At 36.7% G+C, this 18075-nt stretch overlaps 1 protein-coding gene across 6 annotated transcripts in view; it reads left to right on the top strand.

Moving 5' to 3' along the window:
- Kdm6a (lysine demethylase 6A) overlaps positions 1 to 18075 on the top strand; it is a 201491-nt gene that overhangs the window by 43175 nt on the left and 140241 nt on the right. For all 6 annotated transcript variants that reach the window (XM_004645303.3, XM_004645306.3, XM_004645307.3 and 3 more), the window contains exon 3: positions 14379 to 14487. In XM_004645303.3, coding sequence (XP_004645360.1) covers positions 14379 to 14487 — 109 coding nt within the window. The remainder of the gene's footprint in view (positions 1 to 14378; positions 14488 to 18075) is intronic.

The raw sequence follows: 18075 nt of genomic DNA, 5'->3' as shown, positions 1-18075 counted from the left end.
CAAAGATATTTTTAAATGAAACTGGAATTAAAAAATAATAAGCATCAAAACTACAAATTCTTGGTGGTAAAGAATATGAGTATCTTAATGCTCAGTTGAGTGCCTCTGCCTTGATTCCCACTAAGGTCTTAACAGTTTTACTTACCTATCAGTATAAATGTCAATACTATTAAAAAAGAAATAGCATCTTAGAATAATGACAATGATTTTGAGCTAGCAGAACTGAAAGTTTCAGATATCTCCAGTTGTCTGTGCTTCACACTGAGTATAACTGCCTTAGAGATTAAAACCTTTTATTTTTTAGTTTTTAAGACAGGTTCTCGCCTATGTAGTTCAGGCTGGTTTTGAACTCCTTATGTAGCCCAGCCTGTCCTCAGATTCATGGCAATCATACTGCCTCAGCTTCCCAAGTGCTGGGATCACAGCCACCATGCTCAGCTGACATACATTTTTGATTCATCAAAGGGTAATTGATAAACTGGGCACAGTGGCACATGCCTGTAATCTCTGCTGCTTGGGAGGCTCCTGCTGGGGGGACAATAAATTTGAGGCCAGCTTGGGCACTTTAGCCAGATCTTCTGTCAAAATAAAAAATAAAGAGTTTGGGGATGTAGCTCATTGGTAGACTGCCTTTGGGCTTAACCATCAGTGTGGCCTTCCCCCACTTATTCCTTTTTGTTAGGCAATGCAAAATTCTTACATCCTATACCTCTTCCCTGTTCCTTTTTTTAACATTAGGCAATAGCAGTGTTTGAACCCAAGACCTTCCCACTGAGCAATATCCTTACATTCCTTTTTTCTTTTTTTCTTTTGAGACAAATTTCCTAGGCCGGGCTTGAACTAGACATCTTTTTGCTTCATCCAGCCAGAGTGCTGGGGTTACAGGCTTGTGCCTCCACATCTGGCTTCTGATCTTTCTGTTCACTTGATTTTCTTTTCTGCATTTGGGCCTATTGTGTTCATATATCTGAAAATATCTTTATCTCACCTTCATGAAGTATGTGTGTAGTCTCTTTTTTCTGATCACTTTTTTTTTCCCCATTATGACTTTTGAGAGACTATCTTCTACATATCCCCTTCCCCACTATTGAATTTCCTTTGTACCTTGTCAAAAACTAGTTGACTGCTCTCAGTGTCTGGATTCTTTTTTTTTTTTTTTCTTCTTCTTCTTCTATATTTTAGGGAAAGGGTCTATAGGGTGTTCAGGGTCTCACTACTAGATGGGACTCTTAGTGATCTGCCTGTTTACAGCCTCCCAAGAGCTGGGATTATGGGCGTGCCACCACTCCAGGTCTCAATTGCTGTCTCTGTGCTCCCCCGGGGCAGGGCTGGCACAGCAGGCCCAGGGGTTGAACTCCTGGCTCCTGTGCCTGCTTGCAGGCGCTTTAGTCTGCTGAGCTATTTGGCCGGCCCTTGGATTCTGTTGGTCTATATATTTTATGACCCTTCCCCAATACCATATTATCTTATTATAGTTTACTGTATTGAAATCTTGAAATTGGGTAACACGAATCCTCTTTGTTCTTTTAATGTTTTTTCTATTTAATTCTTTTGCCTTCTCACAAATTTTAGAATCATCTTATTGATAGATACAAAGAGTTTGTAACTTTTTACTTGGGTGTCTACCTTATATACCATGTCATTTTGGGGGTACTGGGATTTGAACTCAAGGCCCCATGCCACCATGTCATGTATAATGTAGACCTCACTATTTTTTCTCTTTATAGCCTTTTGTATTGTACACGGTAAGAAATATATAATTATAAAAAGCGTGCAACAGAGTCCTTATTTGCTGGGAATATTATAAAGCGCTAGTTAAAAAACAGCACTTGAAGATCTAAATAAGTACAGAGATATGTTTCATATACATGTACTATAGGTGCTCCCTCCCTCCATTGAGTTCAAGGCCAACCTAATCTACATTAGGGAGACTATGTACCAGAAGGGGGGTTTAACTTTGTATGTACTTTATTGCTAACCTATGTTCCAGAGTAATTGTATCATTTAGCATTCTCCTGAATGGTATGTCAGAGTTCTACTTGTTTTGCATTCTCATCAATACTTGTTATTGTCACTTTTTGAAAATTTTAAGAATTCAGAAAAGCAGATAGTCGTATTTCATTGGAGTTTTAATTCATTTTTACAGCTTTATAATCTTGAAGCTATAGCACATGAGTCCTTTAACCTTACTGTTTTTCAAAATTTTTGGGTTATACTAGCTCCATTGTAGTTTATGTAAGTTTTTTTTTTTTTTTTTTTTTTTTTTTTTTCCTTCCGGAACCAGGGATTGAACTCAGGACCTTGTGCTTGCCAGGGAAGCACTTATTCTACTGAGCCATCTCTCTGGCCCCATTTATATAAGTTTTACAATCCTTTTATCTATTAAAAGTTGTGCTGGAATTTGACTGGAACTTCATTAAATCTATAAATCAATTTGAGGAAGAATTCTCATCTCAATGTAGTTAAGCCTTCCAATTAATAAATATATCTCTGTACCTATTTAGATCTTCTAAGAGTGTCTTTTTAACTAGTGTTTTATAGTATTCCCAGAAAATAAGGATTCTGCACATTTTTTAAAAATTATACTTACGTATTTCGTAATTTTGGAACTGTTCTAAGTGACATTTTTGTATGTTGAATTTGTATCCTGTGACCTTCCTAAACTCAAATTATTCATAGGATTTTTTTTAGCAAGTAGATTTCTTTGGTTAATTGTATTTTAAGGAGACTTTAACATTAGGAGTGCTGTTTTATGTAATTACCTTTGTAGCTGCTGTTTCCACTACTCTCCATTCTGTTGTATTGATTAGTATTTCAGTTTGGTATAGTTTTCCTTTTGTTTCTCCCCACCCCCCACCCCTTTCTTTGAGTAGTTGCTCACCAGTTATATAGCCAGTGTTATTTATTGAGCATAGCCGAAGAGAAGCCAGGGGTATTGAGGTTAGACTTCTGCAGGTCTACTTAATTCACTATGGGGGTTTATTTTATGTGTCAGTGTGACTGGGCTAGTTGGAGCCCAGATGTGTAGCAAGCATTAGTTCTGGATGTGTCTACATGGTGTTTCTGGGTGAGAGTAACATTTGAATCCATAGCTGGAGGCAAGCAGAGGGCCTCTCCAGGACGAATTTCTTTTAACATTTCTTAGACTGTAGATCTGATGATGATAAATTCTTTAAGCTTCTGTATATCTGAAAAAAGAATTCCTCCTCCTCCTCCTCCTTGTCCTCCTCCTTCTCCTCTTCCTCCTTCTTCTTCTTCTCCTCCTCCGCCTCCCCCCCTTTTTCTCCCCCTCTTCCTCCTCCTCCTTCTTCTCCTTCTCTTCCTCCTTCTTTTTGGTAGAGCTGGAAATTTGAACTCAGGGTCTTCAAAGTAGGCTACATCTTTATCCTTTAAAAATTTTTGTTTTGCGATAAGAGTGTCTTTGAATCACTGAGTTAGTTGCCCAGACTGGGCTAGAACTTGTGATCTTCCTATTGCACACATGTGCCATCATGCCCAGCTTCGTTCTCATTCTGGTTTGGTCTTGTTGTGTAGATGAGACAGAACTCACTATGTAGCCGAGGCTGGCCTTGATCCTCCTGCCTCAGCCTCCTGAGTGCTAGGATTACAGGCATGTGCTGTCATATCCGGTTTATTTTCATTTTTTTTTTCCTTTCTTCTCATTCTTGAAAGATAATTTTGCTTGGTATGGAATTATAGATAAAAACTCTTTTTTTTCCCCTTTATGTTCAGTAACTATACTTTTCTACCTTTTTCCATTTTTATAAGGTTTTCTAAGAGGCGGGTGTGGTGCATGGACACCTAACCAACCACACATGTTTTGAACTTTGATATAGTTGAATTAAGCTATTAACATTTTTCATGACTTGTACTTTTTTTTCTGTTTTTACATAAATCTTACCTTAGTCTGGTATACAACATGTTTTCTTCTTAAAGGTTTAGCTGGTTTGCCTTTTATATTTAGGAGAGTACTGGGAATAAATTTTTATATGGAGAGACATTGCAATCCAATTTCTTTTAGTAGTTCTTCTTTTAGAAGTTCCTGGTTTGCCACCATATTTTGCTTAGGTTATTCTTTGCCCATTTGGTTACAAGTTTCTATACCTGTCAGTTGTGCTTTTGAGCTCTTTACATTGCTGCTAAATACTTTTTTTTCATGTGCCGGTTGTCTTTATTTTCTGGGCCTTACTTGTAATTTATATCTAAGACAAGGTGAAGTTTATTTTTTTGGGGGAGGCTAATATTTGGATAGTGTGTCTGTATTTTTCTTTAACTCTTTTTGTGTTATGTTTGGGAATGTCTTAATACATTGCTTAAATCTGGATTAAAAATATGTTTGTACTCTTCCTATCATTTATCCCATTTAGGATTGTTGTGATTAAAATGTTTAAATAGTATTCATTTTAATATAGCCATATCTTGGTTATCTTTGTTTTTTTCCTTTCCAGATATAGTGAGTTTAAATCAAAATTTACTTTCTTCAAAAATGTAGTTTATTTTTTAATTTTAATTTTTGAGACAGGGCCTTGCTGTGTCGTTGAGGCAGGCCTTGAGCTCACCGTGTAGCCCAGGCTGGCCTGAAACTCACAGTGATCCTTCTCCTTCAGCCTGCTGAGTACGGGAACTACAGACGTGAGTCCCCATGCCTGCTGGAAAAATGTAGACTTTTAGACCAATATTTGGTCATAGTGTGTTTGATTTTGGCATATAGTTTTATTAATGTTTGTTGAATACCATGTGTTATATACTTAAAAAAAATCTTTGTATTTTTAAAAAAAAATTATTTGAAAGAGAAAAAAGTAAAATTTCAAAACAGTATAATAGAGTAATAATGGTTAATATATTTCATTTCATTATTTTTAAATTTAGTTAGAGTACAAGATAACAGCATTTAGTTGTCTAAACAAGAAATTAGCAGGATTCAATTAACTAAGAGATATCAGTAGTATAACTGTCTTAACTATCTTTTATATATATTCCTCCCTTTCTTTTCTCCATTGCCCCATCCCAGTTGGTTTTTTTCCTTTTGAGGTTTCTTCCCATTTTACAATATCTTGAATCTTACTTACTCTTTCAGCTTTCAGCTTCTCACACTAGAGACACTACAATGTTTATACCTGTGCATCTGGTTTATTTCACTTATGAGTATGGTCTCGGAGTTGCCTCCATTACCCTATAAAAGTCCCCAGTTTATCCTTCTTTATGGCTGAGTAGTACTCGATTGTATAAAAAGATCAAATCTTTTTATCCATTCTTTGGGTCTTGTTGGAAGGGTAGCATGTTTATTATTTACAATTTATTTTAGAAATTCAAAGTGAATGAAATTCAGAATGATAGAATTAGGGGCTGGAGAGATGGCTCAGTGGTCTAAAGCACCTACTTGGAACAAGCTTGGCAAAGTGTAGGGACCGTGGTTCGATTCCACCAGCACCATATGCCAGCCAGCCGCACCCCCTGGTGGGCTGAGCTGGCCACACACACACACACACACACACACACACACACACAATAAATGTAAAAAAAAAAGTGCTTTTTAAAAAAAAGAATGATAGAATTAATCAAGATAGTTATACTTAACACAAAACACACTTGTTTTTGTGTTGGGTATGTAATATGTACTGTATATGATGTTTATAACATGTATATATGTAAAACAACACTGTATATGATGTGTATAACCTTTTGTCATAGTACACATTGTATAGAAGAATGAAACATTAAGAAAAAATTAAGTGATGATGGTGGTAGTTGAAAGAGAAATATCTTTTTCTAATGCCATTCGTATTGCTGTGTTATAGTTTGGATCAGAAGTGATCCCCTAAAGAAAGGCTCATGTATTCAGAGTTAAGCCTTTTGGAAAGTGATTCAGTCAAAGAGGTACTAACCTCATCAAACATATTGATGAACTCATAGCTGAATGTGCTGTTCAGAAGTGGGGCCTACTTGAAGGAAGTAGGTCATGTCAGCTGGAAGGGTATGGTTTTGTCTCTGGATCCTTCCTCTCTGTAGCTTTACCTTGTTCGCTTGGCTTGATGACCATCGTGAAGCGGAGAGTGTTTCTTTGCCATTTCTTTCCGTACGTAATGTTTCTGTCTTGGGGCCATCCAGACACGGAGAGAAATATCTGCAGCTGAGCCCACACCTTTTCTCCTTGCTATGTAAGGTATTTTGTCTTAGTGCTGGAAAGTTTACTGGTGCAAACTTTAATAGCTCCTTGTACTGATGTATGTAAGAAGCAGTATTAGCGATCTACATAGTTTACAACTTCTTGGGGGAAGTCTCAATAGCCAGCTGCTTAATCTGGCTGTGGGGATGCATCCTTGTAATACCAGCCCAATTGCGAGGTTGTGGACTTCAGTGACTTAGCGAGATTCTGTGTCAAAAGTAAAATGCAAAAGATAAAAAGAAAGAAAGGAAAAAGCACTGGGAATATAGTTAGTGTGAAGGTCCTGGTTTCTATCCCTAGTACTACCAAAATAATTTATATATGGAATTTGTGGAAAAAGAAAGTTTTATGATAGGAAGTTGTAATAGAATAGGCAAATTTTGTGTATGTGTAAGGTAGGACTAAAACTAAGTTCTTAATGAACAATAGGAAATAATTTGAGGTTTAATAGCTGGATGCATGATCATAAATAGGACTGCTTAAAGAGTATTTTTGCAGTCAAAGAACATCAAGTGGGTAGTGATGTAATAATATCATGTTCATTAGACTTTGGAAATGATGGTCAGAAAGAAAATAGGGAAGGGTTACTACAACTGTTGGGTAAGACAGCGGTAATCAATTAGAAGTGTAGGAATGAAGAAATGGTTTGAATTTGTGCTACTAATGAAAAAGAAAGTTACATATATAGTTTTTCCCTTTTGAGACAGAGTCTGTATGTAGTTTAGGCTGCACTTGAACTCACTGTGTAGTCCAGGCTGGCCTCAATCCTTCTGCCTCTGCCTCCTGAGTGCTGGAATTAACAGTCGTGCACCACCACACTCAGCTAGGAAATTTAATAGTGTGTTTCCATGTTGTGCTACTGGGGATGTAACCAGGGCCTTATGCGTATCTCCCCCCCACTCTCCACCCTGCACTTTTTTTTTTTTGAGACAAGATCTAACTAAGTGGCCTGGACTGGCCTCAAGTTTATGATTCACCTGCCTAACAGTTGGAATTACAAATATGTGCCATTATGCCTGTTTATTTTGGAGAATTTTGAATTGGACAAAGAACTTAATTAGTTTAAGATGTTGGGATGTCCAAATGGGGTAAAACCTAACATAGTTAGGTTCAGGGATTCTGAAGTTGGCATGGAGGCTTAATGAAGAACAGAGTGTTTTTGTGGCATCCCTTTACCTCTTTTTTTGATAAAGGAAGAACACTTAACAAAATCATTGGGTACAAAAGTGATTCTTCAAAGGAAGAATAGGAAAGGCAGATTAGAAAAGAAGAGATACCCCTGCCTGGCAAACGTAAGGTTGTGAGTTTGAGAGTTTGATTCCTGGTACTGGAGGGAAGAAAAAAAAAAATCCTCAGGAACTAGAAAAGAAGAGAAAAACAATAATGTAGAGGAAAATAAAAGTTCTATAAAGGGCAGGAAACAGTTTGCTTTCACTTCTGTTGCCTAGTAGCCTGTAATGTGTTTAGGACTGAGTAGGTGCTGATTGATTAGTGACTAGCACAATATTATGTGTTTTATGTGTTTATTGTCCATAGATACTGTCTAATGTCTTTTAAAAAACATCCATGGTAAAAAACTTACCATTTTAATAGCTTTAAATTAGAGTTGTTAAGGACATTCATATTGTTGTGTAGCCAGTCTCTTCATCTTACAGAATTGAAACTCTGCCCATGAAACACCTGCTAATACTTCAGTGATATATATGTGTACATTTATTGCTGCAATATTTATCCCTTTTAAAAGAATGTAGAGCTTTTCCTTTAACCCTAAAATAAATGGTTGAGCATTCTTAGTTTGAAAATTTGATATACAAAATGTCCCCAAAATCCAAAATTGTAAGTGCTGTTAGTAGTGCACCACAAGTGGAAAGTCTGACTTCATGTAGTGGGCATAGACAAACTACAGGTACAGAAGAAATGCTGTATAAAATTACTTTCAGGCTCTGAGTGCATGTATATATAAAGCATACATGAGACATAAATGATTTGTATTTTAAATGTGGGTCCCATCTCCTATCTTTGTGTATGCAGATATTCCAAACTCTTAAAATGTCTAAAATTGGGAACAATTTTGGTCCCAAGCGTTTTGGATAAGGGATACTCTACCTGTGCATATTAAATAATATTATATTGAGTGGTCTATATTGAGGAAGCTGTGAGCTTTAAAAACCATGACTCATATATGTCTTTTTTTATATAATTATTAAGAGGTTATACTTAGAATTGTACCAGCCCAACAGATCTGTAGATTTGAGCTGCCTCTCTCATGTAGCTAGCCAACTCCAAGAGAAAGCACAGTTTGCCACCTCTTTTTTCTGCCTTCAAGTCTGTCCGTTCACTTTCCCTGTGGGCTCCTATTCTTTCAGATCTTTCCTGGGTCTCGGGGTTCTTCTACCTCCCTGCTTTTCTTCCTCAACTTCTTATTTTCCAGTGTCTGGGCTGGAATATCAGAGAGGCTGGTTTGCTGCTGTTTACTGCTCTGCCATCTTCTCAGAAACCCAGTAAAATTTTTTTTAGAAAAGAAAAGAGCAGAGCAGAACAGAGCAGTTTGAAGTCAGGCAGTGTTCCATGTCCATAATCCCAGCTCTAGAAGTTGAAGCATGAGGGTTGAGATGAGATGTAAGTTCAGTGCCAGTCTGGGCTACATAGTGGGATGCTTACTCATAAGGTGGTGGTGGGAAGAGGCAGGTTAGCACTGCATCCAAAATAAGGTCTTCTTTCTTTTTCCCTCTCCCAGTCCCTCTTTTGGATTGAACTCAGGGCCTTCACTCTGATCCTCAGCTCTTTTTTCTTTTCTTTTCTTTTTCTTTCTTTCTTTTTTTTTTAATTTTGGGATTAAGTCAGGCTAAGTTGTTAAGTTGACCAGACTGGGTTTGAACTTGTGCTCTTCCTGCCTCAGCGTAAGAGGTTTCCTTTCTCTCACTAAAGTAGTTTAAAAATTTTTATTTTAGTCCTTTGCATTGATATGAGCCAGAGGGCCCATTTATTTTTTGGCATTTTATGTTACCCTTTTTTTTTAAAACTTCTCCTCTGTTCCCCTCCTCTCCTCTGTTCCCCTCCTCTCCTTTCTTCCTCTCTTCCTTGAGACCCTGTCTTGCTATGTAGGTCAGGTTAATTTTGAACTCCTGTAGCCCAAACTGGCTTTTCCTTTTCCTCTCTCCTCTCTTCTCCTCCTCCCCTTCTCTCCTCCTTTCCTTCTCCCCTTCTTTTCTTCTCCCTCCTCTCCTCTTCTCCCTCCCCCGCTCTTCTCCCTCCCCTCCTCTCCTCAAGACACTGTCTTGCTATGTAGTTCAGGCTGATTTTGAACTCACTGTATAGCCCAAACTGGCCTAGAACTCGCATTGATCCTCCTGCCCCAGCCTCCTGAGTGCCGGGATTACAGGCATGAGCCACCATGTTTGGTTTGTTTTCCCTCCCTCCCTCCCTCCCTCCCTCCCCTCTCCCTTCCTACTTTTCCTTTCTGAGATAGTTTTGCTATGTAGTTCAGGCTGGACTTGAACTCACTTTGTAGCCCAGGCTGGCCTCAAACTCACAGTGATCCTCCTGTCTCAGCCTCTCCAGTGATGGAATTATAAGCATGTGCATGAAGCTTTTCTTCCTTTTTGATAGAACTCAGCTAGACATTTTTTAATTTTTTTTTAAATTTTTTTTTAATACTGTACCTTGCTTTCATAGTTCAGGCTGGCCTTTTGCTCACTATGTGTAACCTAGGCTGGTTTCAAACATGTGGTGATTCCTTTGCCTTAGCCTTCTGAGTGCTGTACCACCAAACTTGGTTTAAACTTAATTTTTAAGATAAACCCATTTCATTGATTGAATATTTGGAACTATTCAAGATGTGATCAATATTCTCTCCTAAGTGATAGCTTTTAAAATATTTGGGCAAAGATTTAGCATCCCTCCTCAGTTACAGTAAGTTAAAAGTTTTTTAAAAAAAATTTAGTGCTGGGAATTGTACCCAGGGCCTGATGTGGTCTAAAGCACCTGCTCTACTGTTGAGCCCCCAGCTAATTTTTATATGTCAGTTTCTACAGCCTTTACCAAATATGTAGCCCTCTGGAAGTGATTGCTTATTAAAATATAGTACTCAGAACTTTAGCAGTCTGATCATACTATACTTTGAGAAAGCTAATTATTGCTATTCATCTACATAATATACATTATTGATTTGGGCCACAAATACCTTTTTTTTTTTTTTTTTTTTACAAATACCTTTTTAGTAGATAGATGTTTTGCATGACACATTGATTTGTGATTTGTTTAAATCCATTAATCTGTTTTAAAGCCTGCTGGCTACTGAACCATCTTTTATGTCGGTTGCTAGGTATTTATAGTTTATGAGCAGAACTGCATATTTGTTTTTCATCCAACTTAAAAAGTTTCTATTCATTTAAAACCATGGCCCAACCTGTAGACTTTGTATATTTATATTCTCTTTTTTTTTTTTTTTTTTTTTTTTTTGCAGAACCGGGGATTGAGCTCAGATCCTTGTGTTTGCCAGTCAAGCACTTATCCTACTGAGCCATCTCCCCGGCCCCTGTATATTTATATTCTTGCTTTATAGATTTAAATTTACTTTTTAATTTTTCCTACTAGTTATGTGCTAGCAAGCTACTTCAGTTAATCTTTTAATTTGAAAAATTTTGTTTAAAAATTGACTGTATTTAATCTGAACTATTAAATGTCGTATTTTAGTTAGGTGCAGATCACATTCATCATAAAAGATTAAAATTTAACATTTAAAAAGAAATTAGTTATTTGTTTGGTTTCCTGTGTTCTAAACTTTTTATCTGTTAAGGTTTAGAAATAGAGCACACTGGTAATGTTACTGTCACAGGATAACTGATTTTTCAAATAATGAAAATAAAGCAGATATTAAGCCCAAACATTGAATTGTGGAACATAGTACTGTGATTGGCGAAGACACACCTAGCTGGAGACATCTTCATTTGCTCTCTCTTCTAATACTTTTAGGAGTTAATGATTAACTGTTTAATTTTCTCCTCAGTTGTTTTCCTAGTAGGTGGTTAAGATTATAGATGTCCAGCCCACCAGCTATATATAGCTAATAGGACATAACAATGATTTTTGTGGAAAATTTTGGTCATTCCCTCTTCAGAATACTCTGCCTCTTAGTGATATAGGTATTTCATGTATTATTATTATTATTATTATTATTATTATTATTATTATTTTTGAGACAGGGTCTTGCTATGCAGTTCAGGCTATCCTTGAGTTCACTTTGTAACCCAGGTTGGTCTCAAACTCACAAGGATCCTTCTTGCCTCAGCCTCCCAAATGCTGGGGTTAGAGGCATGTGCCACCATGCCCAGCTTCATTTATAATCTTAAGAAAATTTGCTTTCCTGATATGTTGCATGTGGATTGAATATTCACTTGTTTTCAGCCCTTTTTTTTTTTTTTTTTTTAAATGTGTTTAGTATAAGATCTACAGGGTTTCATTATGTAGATCCAACTCATAGTGGTTCTCCTGTTTTCAACCTCCAAGCGCTGGGATTACAGGTTCGTGTCACCATGTCCAGTCTCAGTCGCCATCTCAGTGTGCCCCGGGGGTGGGGCTGGCATGGCATACCGGGAGTGGAACCCGGGTCGCTGCGCTCTGCCTCAGCAAGCTCTTTAGTCTGCTGAAGTATTTGGCTGGCCCAGTTTTCAGCTTTAAAAATGATACACATATGTACTGTTCAAAATGGTAACTATTGGTTGTATGTTTATTTTTTTTTTTATTTTATTTGTATTTTATTTAGTGCAGGGTCTACAAGGGTCTCACTACACAGATCAGACTCTTGTTTTTGGCCTCCTAAACGCTGGGATTACTGGCGTGCCACCACACCTAGTCTCAGTCACCATCTCAGCGTGCCCTGGGAGCAGAGCCGGCACGGCACACCAGGGATCAAACCCTGGTCCCAGCATCTGCCTAAGCAGGTGCTTTAATATGCTGAAGTATCTGGCCGGCCCTGTATGTCACCTGTTTAAACATAAAATATTAAAATGAAACAATTTAGTAATTGTTTACCTGCAGTAGCCATGTTTCATATACTCAGACGTAAAGTTTCCTTCTACTTGCTGCCATAGTGGATAGCACAGATTTTGAATATTTGCAGATAGTACTCTGTTGAATGATGTTGACCCAATTACAAATGATTTCCATATAAATTTCAAAGTATCCTTACATTAAAGGTGCAGGATGACTTGTAAAGGCTAGCATAATAATTCTTTAATGGGTTTTACATGAAAAAATGATACAGGTTAATTATGAAAAATCTAGAAAATATGGAGAAGGTGAGCAACATAAAAAGGGGGATTTTTATATGGATCAACTGTAGACTTTCTGTTTTTCACATTTGTCTTCCAGTCATTTTTTTCCCCTGCAGTTATGTATAAATACATACTCTGTGGGCATGATTTTTCTTGCGCTCATAGAAAGAAAAAAAAAGTACAAACAAAAATATTGAAGTTCCAGCCCACCCTCTTCCCCTCTCCCCTTTGAGCGCAGGTTTTGCTGCATTGCTCAAGGTTGTCTTGAACTCCTAGACACTAATGACCCTCTTGCCTCATTCTCCCAAGTAACCAAGACTTCAGGCTCATGCCTGGCTTAAAAGAAGTCCTGTTAACAGAAATATTTTTGGTTTATAGAAGTTCATCTGAATTTAATTTTAAATGCAAACAAGTAATTATACTAATTATACAAATGCTGCGTTTCACTCTAGATCATTGGTGGTGAACCTATGGCACTCACGCGGTAGTGGACTACTTGTATCATTAAAAGCGTTAAAAGGTTTGCCATCACTGTTCTAGATTATTACATGAATATCGTAAATTATTCCATTGTTTTCCTTAAATGCTCTTTATACATTTTTTAAAAAATTATTTATTTATCTAGTAGAGGGTCTCACTACACAGCTTGGACTTGTAGTGATTTTCCTATGTCAGCCTCCCCTGCACTGGGGTTACAGCGTGCGCTACCACACCTGGCTTCCGTGGCTGGCATGCTATGTGGTACCAGGGATTGAACCCTGGTCATTGTACTTGTGCTGCAGGCGTTTAGACTGCTGAGCTTATATCCTCAGCCTGAAAAACTTGCTTGATAATAGAAGCTATGTCCCTTTCTTCTGGGAGTGTTTTCAGAGACTGTTTTCTTCTGGTGTTGGGAATCAAACTCCCGGACCTTGAGTTTGCCAGGCAGGTTCTGTGCCATTGAGCTATATCCCCAGTCCTCTGAGACTTTTTTTATTTTAATGATTCTGGGACACATTATAAGAGAGCATTTTTGAATAGTATTTAGTTTCTAGTAGGGAAATTTTGCAATTACTGTGAAGCTTTGAAGAATTAGAGCTCTTTTCTTATTTAAGAAGGGGGAAAAAAAACAATTAAGTGCCTATTACGTACTGAGCACTCTGAAACCTTAACAGTTTTCTAATTTTAATCCCTTTGTCAACCCTTCAAATGTTACTAGTCTGAAAGGGTAAGTTCACTAGAATCTTTAGCAGATGAAGCTGTTATCTGTTTTTTTTTTTTTTTTTTTCCCCTCTACAGTCTCTTCGACATCCCCACTCCCCAAGTTGATAACTTTAAATTAACTAATGTTTTTGAAGGAAATGTGAGAATGAGTGCTTACGCTTGTGTTGGACTTTGTAGTATGGTTAAGAATAGAATTAGTGTGTTTGAAATATATAGCAAGGATAAGATAACTGAAAGGCAGTTTATAATATTTTAGATGTGGTAGAGGTTCTGGAAAAAGTAACCATTCAGTTTAAATGGTAACTGTTTTTATTACTCTAGAGATTGTAGGAATTCTCATATAATTCAATAAAGTGCTTGCCTGGGGGAAAGATAGATATTATTTGTATTTGAAGGTTCTTTGTTTATATCAACAGGGACCACAGCAATAATTTAGCTTTGCCATTTGTGAGTAACGTTATCAAAGTGCTTCTACATTATTTGATTTGGCCACTATTATTTCTACTTTATAGATAGGAAGAGCACTTATTCTGTAGCTAGTGACTCTTTTGATAATACTTAGTTAAGGAAGCTATTTCTTTTAAAGAATGTTAGAGCAAATATGTCTGAGCTAGAAGTGGAACTTGCTGGTTTCTTGGGTGATTAAATGAAGGATATGTGCAGTATCTCATGGAGGAAATGTATTTTAGGATTCTATCTTTAAATTTCTTAAATATTTCTATTTTTATTTCTAGGCTATTCGCTGCTACGAATCCCTAATTTTAAAAGCTGAAGGAAAAGTGGAATCTGATTTCTTTTGTCAATTAGGTCACTTCAACCTCTTATTGGAAGATTATCCAAAAGGTAATTTTTTTCTTCTGTCAATTCCTATTTGATCTTTGTACATGGTCAGAGTACTTGCAGTTATTTCTATTCTTCCCTTATCAAGAATATTACCATTTTTTACTTCTAAGAGAGTGTAAACTCATGAACATAGTAAACAATGAAAAAGAAAAATGGAAGAGATAGAAATGGAAAAAGGTCACGTAATTCCATGTAAATTATTAATAAATTGACTATTCAGTAAAACTAATAAGCTCTTACGTGTGCAGTGTGGTTTTGTTGTGCCTTGTGCAGAATTCTTGTTGAGCCTGTAAAGGCTCTTCCGTAAAAGAAAATGAGCCAGTTTAATTATAGCTTTTTATACATTGCTGGACACTTTTGAAAGTAATACAGACTCAGCATTCTTCCTTGTCCTTGCCATATACTGTGTTCATTTTAGGTAGAAAGTATTTGAATGAAAATTTGATCTGTAGCAATGTTGTCATACAGGTAAGTAATACAGAGTTGATCACATATGAGCCTGAGCCTTGAATAACACCAATTTTTGTTAATCTGAAATTTTTTTTCTTTAAGAAGTAATCAAGAGCTGGGTGCAATAACACATGCCTGTAATATCAACTACTAGGAAGAACTGAGTCAGGAGGATTGTAGATTTGAGGTCAGTAGAGCCATTTAGCAAGACCTTGTCTCAAAATTAAAAAAATAAAATAAAAAGGTTTGGGGATGTGCGTCAGGTCTGAACTCTTGGGTTCCAATCCCTAGTAACATTAAGAAACTAAAAACAAATAATCAAATTAAGTAAGTGAAGATCATTCTTGTAAGATGTGCCTTTTTCATAGACCCATCACTTTTAGGAAGTTAAACTTTCTTTCCATATCAGATGAAAAATCTACAGCAAAGAGAACGTTTGTTTTGATTTTTTTGAGACAGGGTCTCTCTAGTTTAGGCTGCTCTTGAATTTACTATGTAGCCCAAGCTATCCTTGAACTCATGGTAATCCTCCTGCTTCAGCCTCCTGAGTGCTCGGATTAACAGGTTTGAAAGCCAAGATGCCTGATTTGTGGAAAATTATTCTTACATGTAAGAACATTTTAAATTTTTGTTAATAGTAAAATCTTGATGTATAGTGGGTGGATATCCAGTACAAGTGTGTTTTGTGGTCAGAGTACTGACAGTTTTAAGGCTAGTGTAAAGCAGTTTTTTCTTTTTTTTTGTAATTTTATATTTTATTGTGCTATTTTGCTATTGGGTCAATTGAATGTTTTCCTAATGAAAATACAATTTTCAGACACACACACTTTGTGACACTTGAATTTAAGCTTATATTTCAGGGTAACTGTCATTTATAGCTGCAGATTATATAAGCATCCATGATTGCCTGTCTTACACTGTATAAAAGTGGGGGAAAGTGGTAGATGCTAGCTTAGGGTTTTTGCAGTTGTTAGGTGATACTGGTTAATACTTAGTAAAGTGGTTTCAGTTCAAGAGGATAATTGATTCTAATGCAGTAATTACTCGACACTCTATTAGATACTTTAATTTCAGTTAACTCTGGTAACTTAAAGGGAACAATTATTCTAAAATATATATAATTTTATGCAATCTGGCTGTTCGTAAATGTTGCATATTTATGTGGAGGTCACATTATTTTGACAGCACATGAACAGAACTCTAGACTGAAAAATTAGGTGTATATATGGGGGCTACATGCCCTTGCTCCTTTGTCATTAAACAATATATCTTTTAATTTGAAAACTGAATTAGTCGATGAATTTAGCTACATTGGCCATTTACAAAATGTTTGCTTGTGAATGTAATGAATCCAGGAATATTTTGAGATGTTCTTTCTTTTTTAGAAGGTGGGGTTGGGGATATGTGGCAGCTAGACTTCTTGGCCAACTAGCTGGCAGGAATGATCCAGTGCAATGAGGTGGGAGAAGAAAAGGATAACCTAAGGATTTAAGTTCTTTCAAGATGTGCCCTCAGACCCATTTTCTTATGAATTGGCCATTAGTAGGTAGTTAGTAACCTGATAATTTATAATGGAATGAGGAAGGAGAGAATAAATGTAGAGGTATGTATATATTTTTCATTGTTTTGTTAATACTGAAAGCTGGTGCCTTCTATTTCCTAGATAGAAGTTTTTATTTAACTTTTGAGTCTTCCTTAAGGCTTTTTTGGTTACATTCCCAATTTAAAAATTCCTTTCAAAATAAGAACTATTGATTTTTGGTGTTTTTTTATTCATTCTCTTTACTTCTTATAAATCCAAAACCAGAATTAGTCTCTAAACATACCTCTCTACCCTATATACCCATTCACACTCATACTGCCACTACCACTACCGCTGCCACCGCCGCTGCCTCCACCAGCACCAGCACCAGCACCAGCACCAGCACCAGCACCAGCACCAGCACCAGCACCAGCACCAGCACCACACCACCACCACTTGTGGAGGTATCTGTTACCTTAGGCTGCTTCCTTCTCATCTGGAACCTGTACAAGATAACTGCCAACTGCAAGCAAATAAATGTTTATTTTTAGAGAACGTGTTTTAATCCAGAAACACTGGAAGTAAACATAAACCATACAATCAATATGTAATTCTGTGACTAAATCACTTGGGTATAAACATGTAGGGTACTTACTACTGTCTTGTTATTGTGAAGGCACTTCTTTAATGATTTGTCCTGATTTATTGTCTTTGTATAACATTTTTTTAGCTCAAGAGTTTCTCTGAATTTAGTTCCTTATTAAAAAGGAAACAATTAAAAACCCCTGCTATTTGCTTATTAAATGGTCAGACTTAATCTGTGCACATTTTGGAATGTGGTTTTTCTACTCTTGTCATTCTCAGCTCATCTGCTTCCTGTCTTATGGGAATTCCTAGAAATTTTTAGTTTGCTGTTGGATGGTGTACTGTGGTTATCATTGCTATTACAAATTTATTCATTAAAAGTATTTTTGCTGGCATTTCAGGTGAATGTGAAGCAGAAGGGGAAAAGGTTTTCTTAAGTTTTTTCCCCCTCAACCTTTCTGGCTGCTAATATCATTATTTCCTGAAAATAAGACTAGGTCTTTTATTATTTTTGTTACAGAAAACACAATAGGGCTTATTTTCAGGGGAGATCTTATTTTTTCCTGTACAACAATTTATTTTTATTCATATACAAAAATATATATTTATTTGTATATAAAAATTATTATCTATTCCAATACAGTTATGTCATCATTTTAACATCGTTATAACTTTCTAAACCCTGAATTCTGGCTTGAATTTCGTGTGACTCTATTTCCTGTAGAACCATTGGCCACGATTTCTCATGTTCAGCAGTAGAGCTCTCCTTAAATGAGCACTTATTGTCTGTCTACTTGCTTATAGTGTATTGGCAATGATTTTTATTCCATGAATTCTTCACTTAAGATGTAACCTCTTATAGGCTAGGCTTCACAAAGTTTTTATTAAATCAAGTGTTAATTGAAGATTTATGAGACAGGAGTGGCACCAAAAATGATGACAGTTAAGAATGATGGTCCAGGGCTGGAGAGATGGCTCAGTGGTCTAAGGCACCTACTTAGAACAAGCTTGGCAAAGGATCAGGGACCGCG

Source organism: Octodon degus, unplaced genomic scaffold (genome assembly GCF_000260255.1).
Source record: "Octodon degus isolate 3935 unplaced genomic scaffold, OctDeg1.0 scaffold00223, whole genome shotgun sequence".
In the NCBI taxonomy this organism is placed as follows: domain Eukaryota; kingdom Metazoa; phylum Chordata; class Mammalia; order Rodentia; family Octodontidae; genus Octodon; species Octodon degus.
The sequence above is the reverse complement of the archived record's forward strand: the minus strand, read 5'-3'. Positions and strand labels throughout refer to the sequence as shown.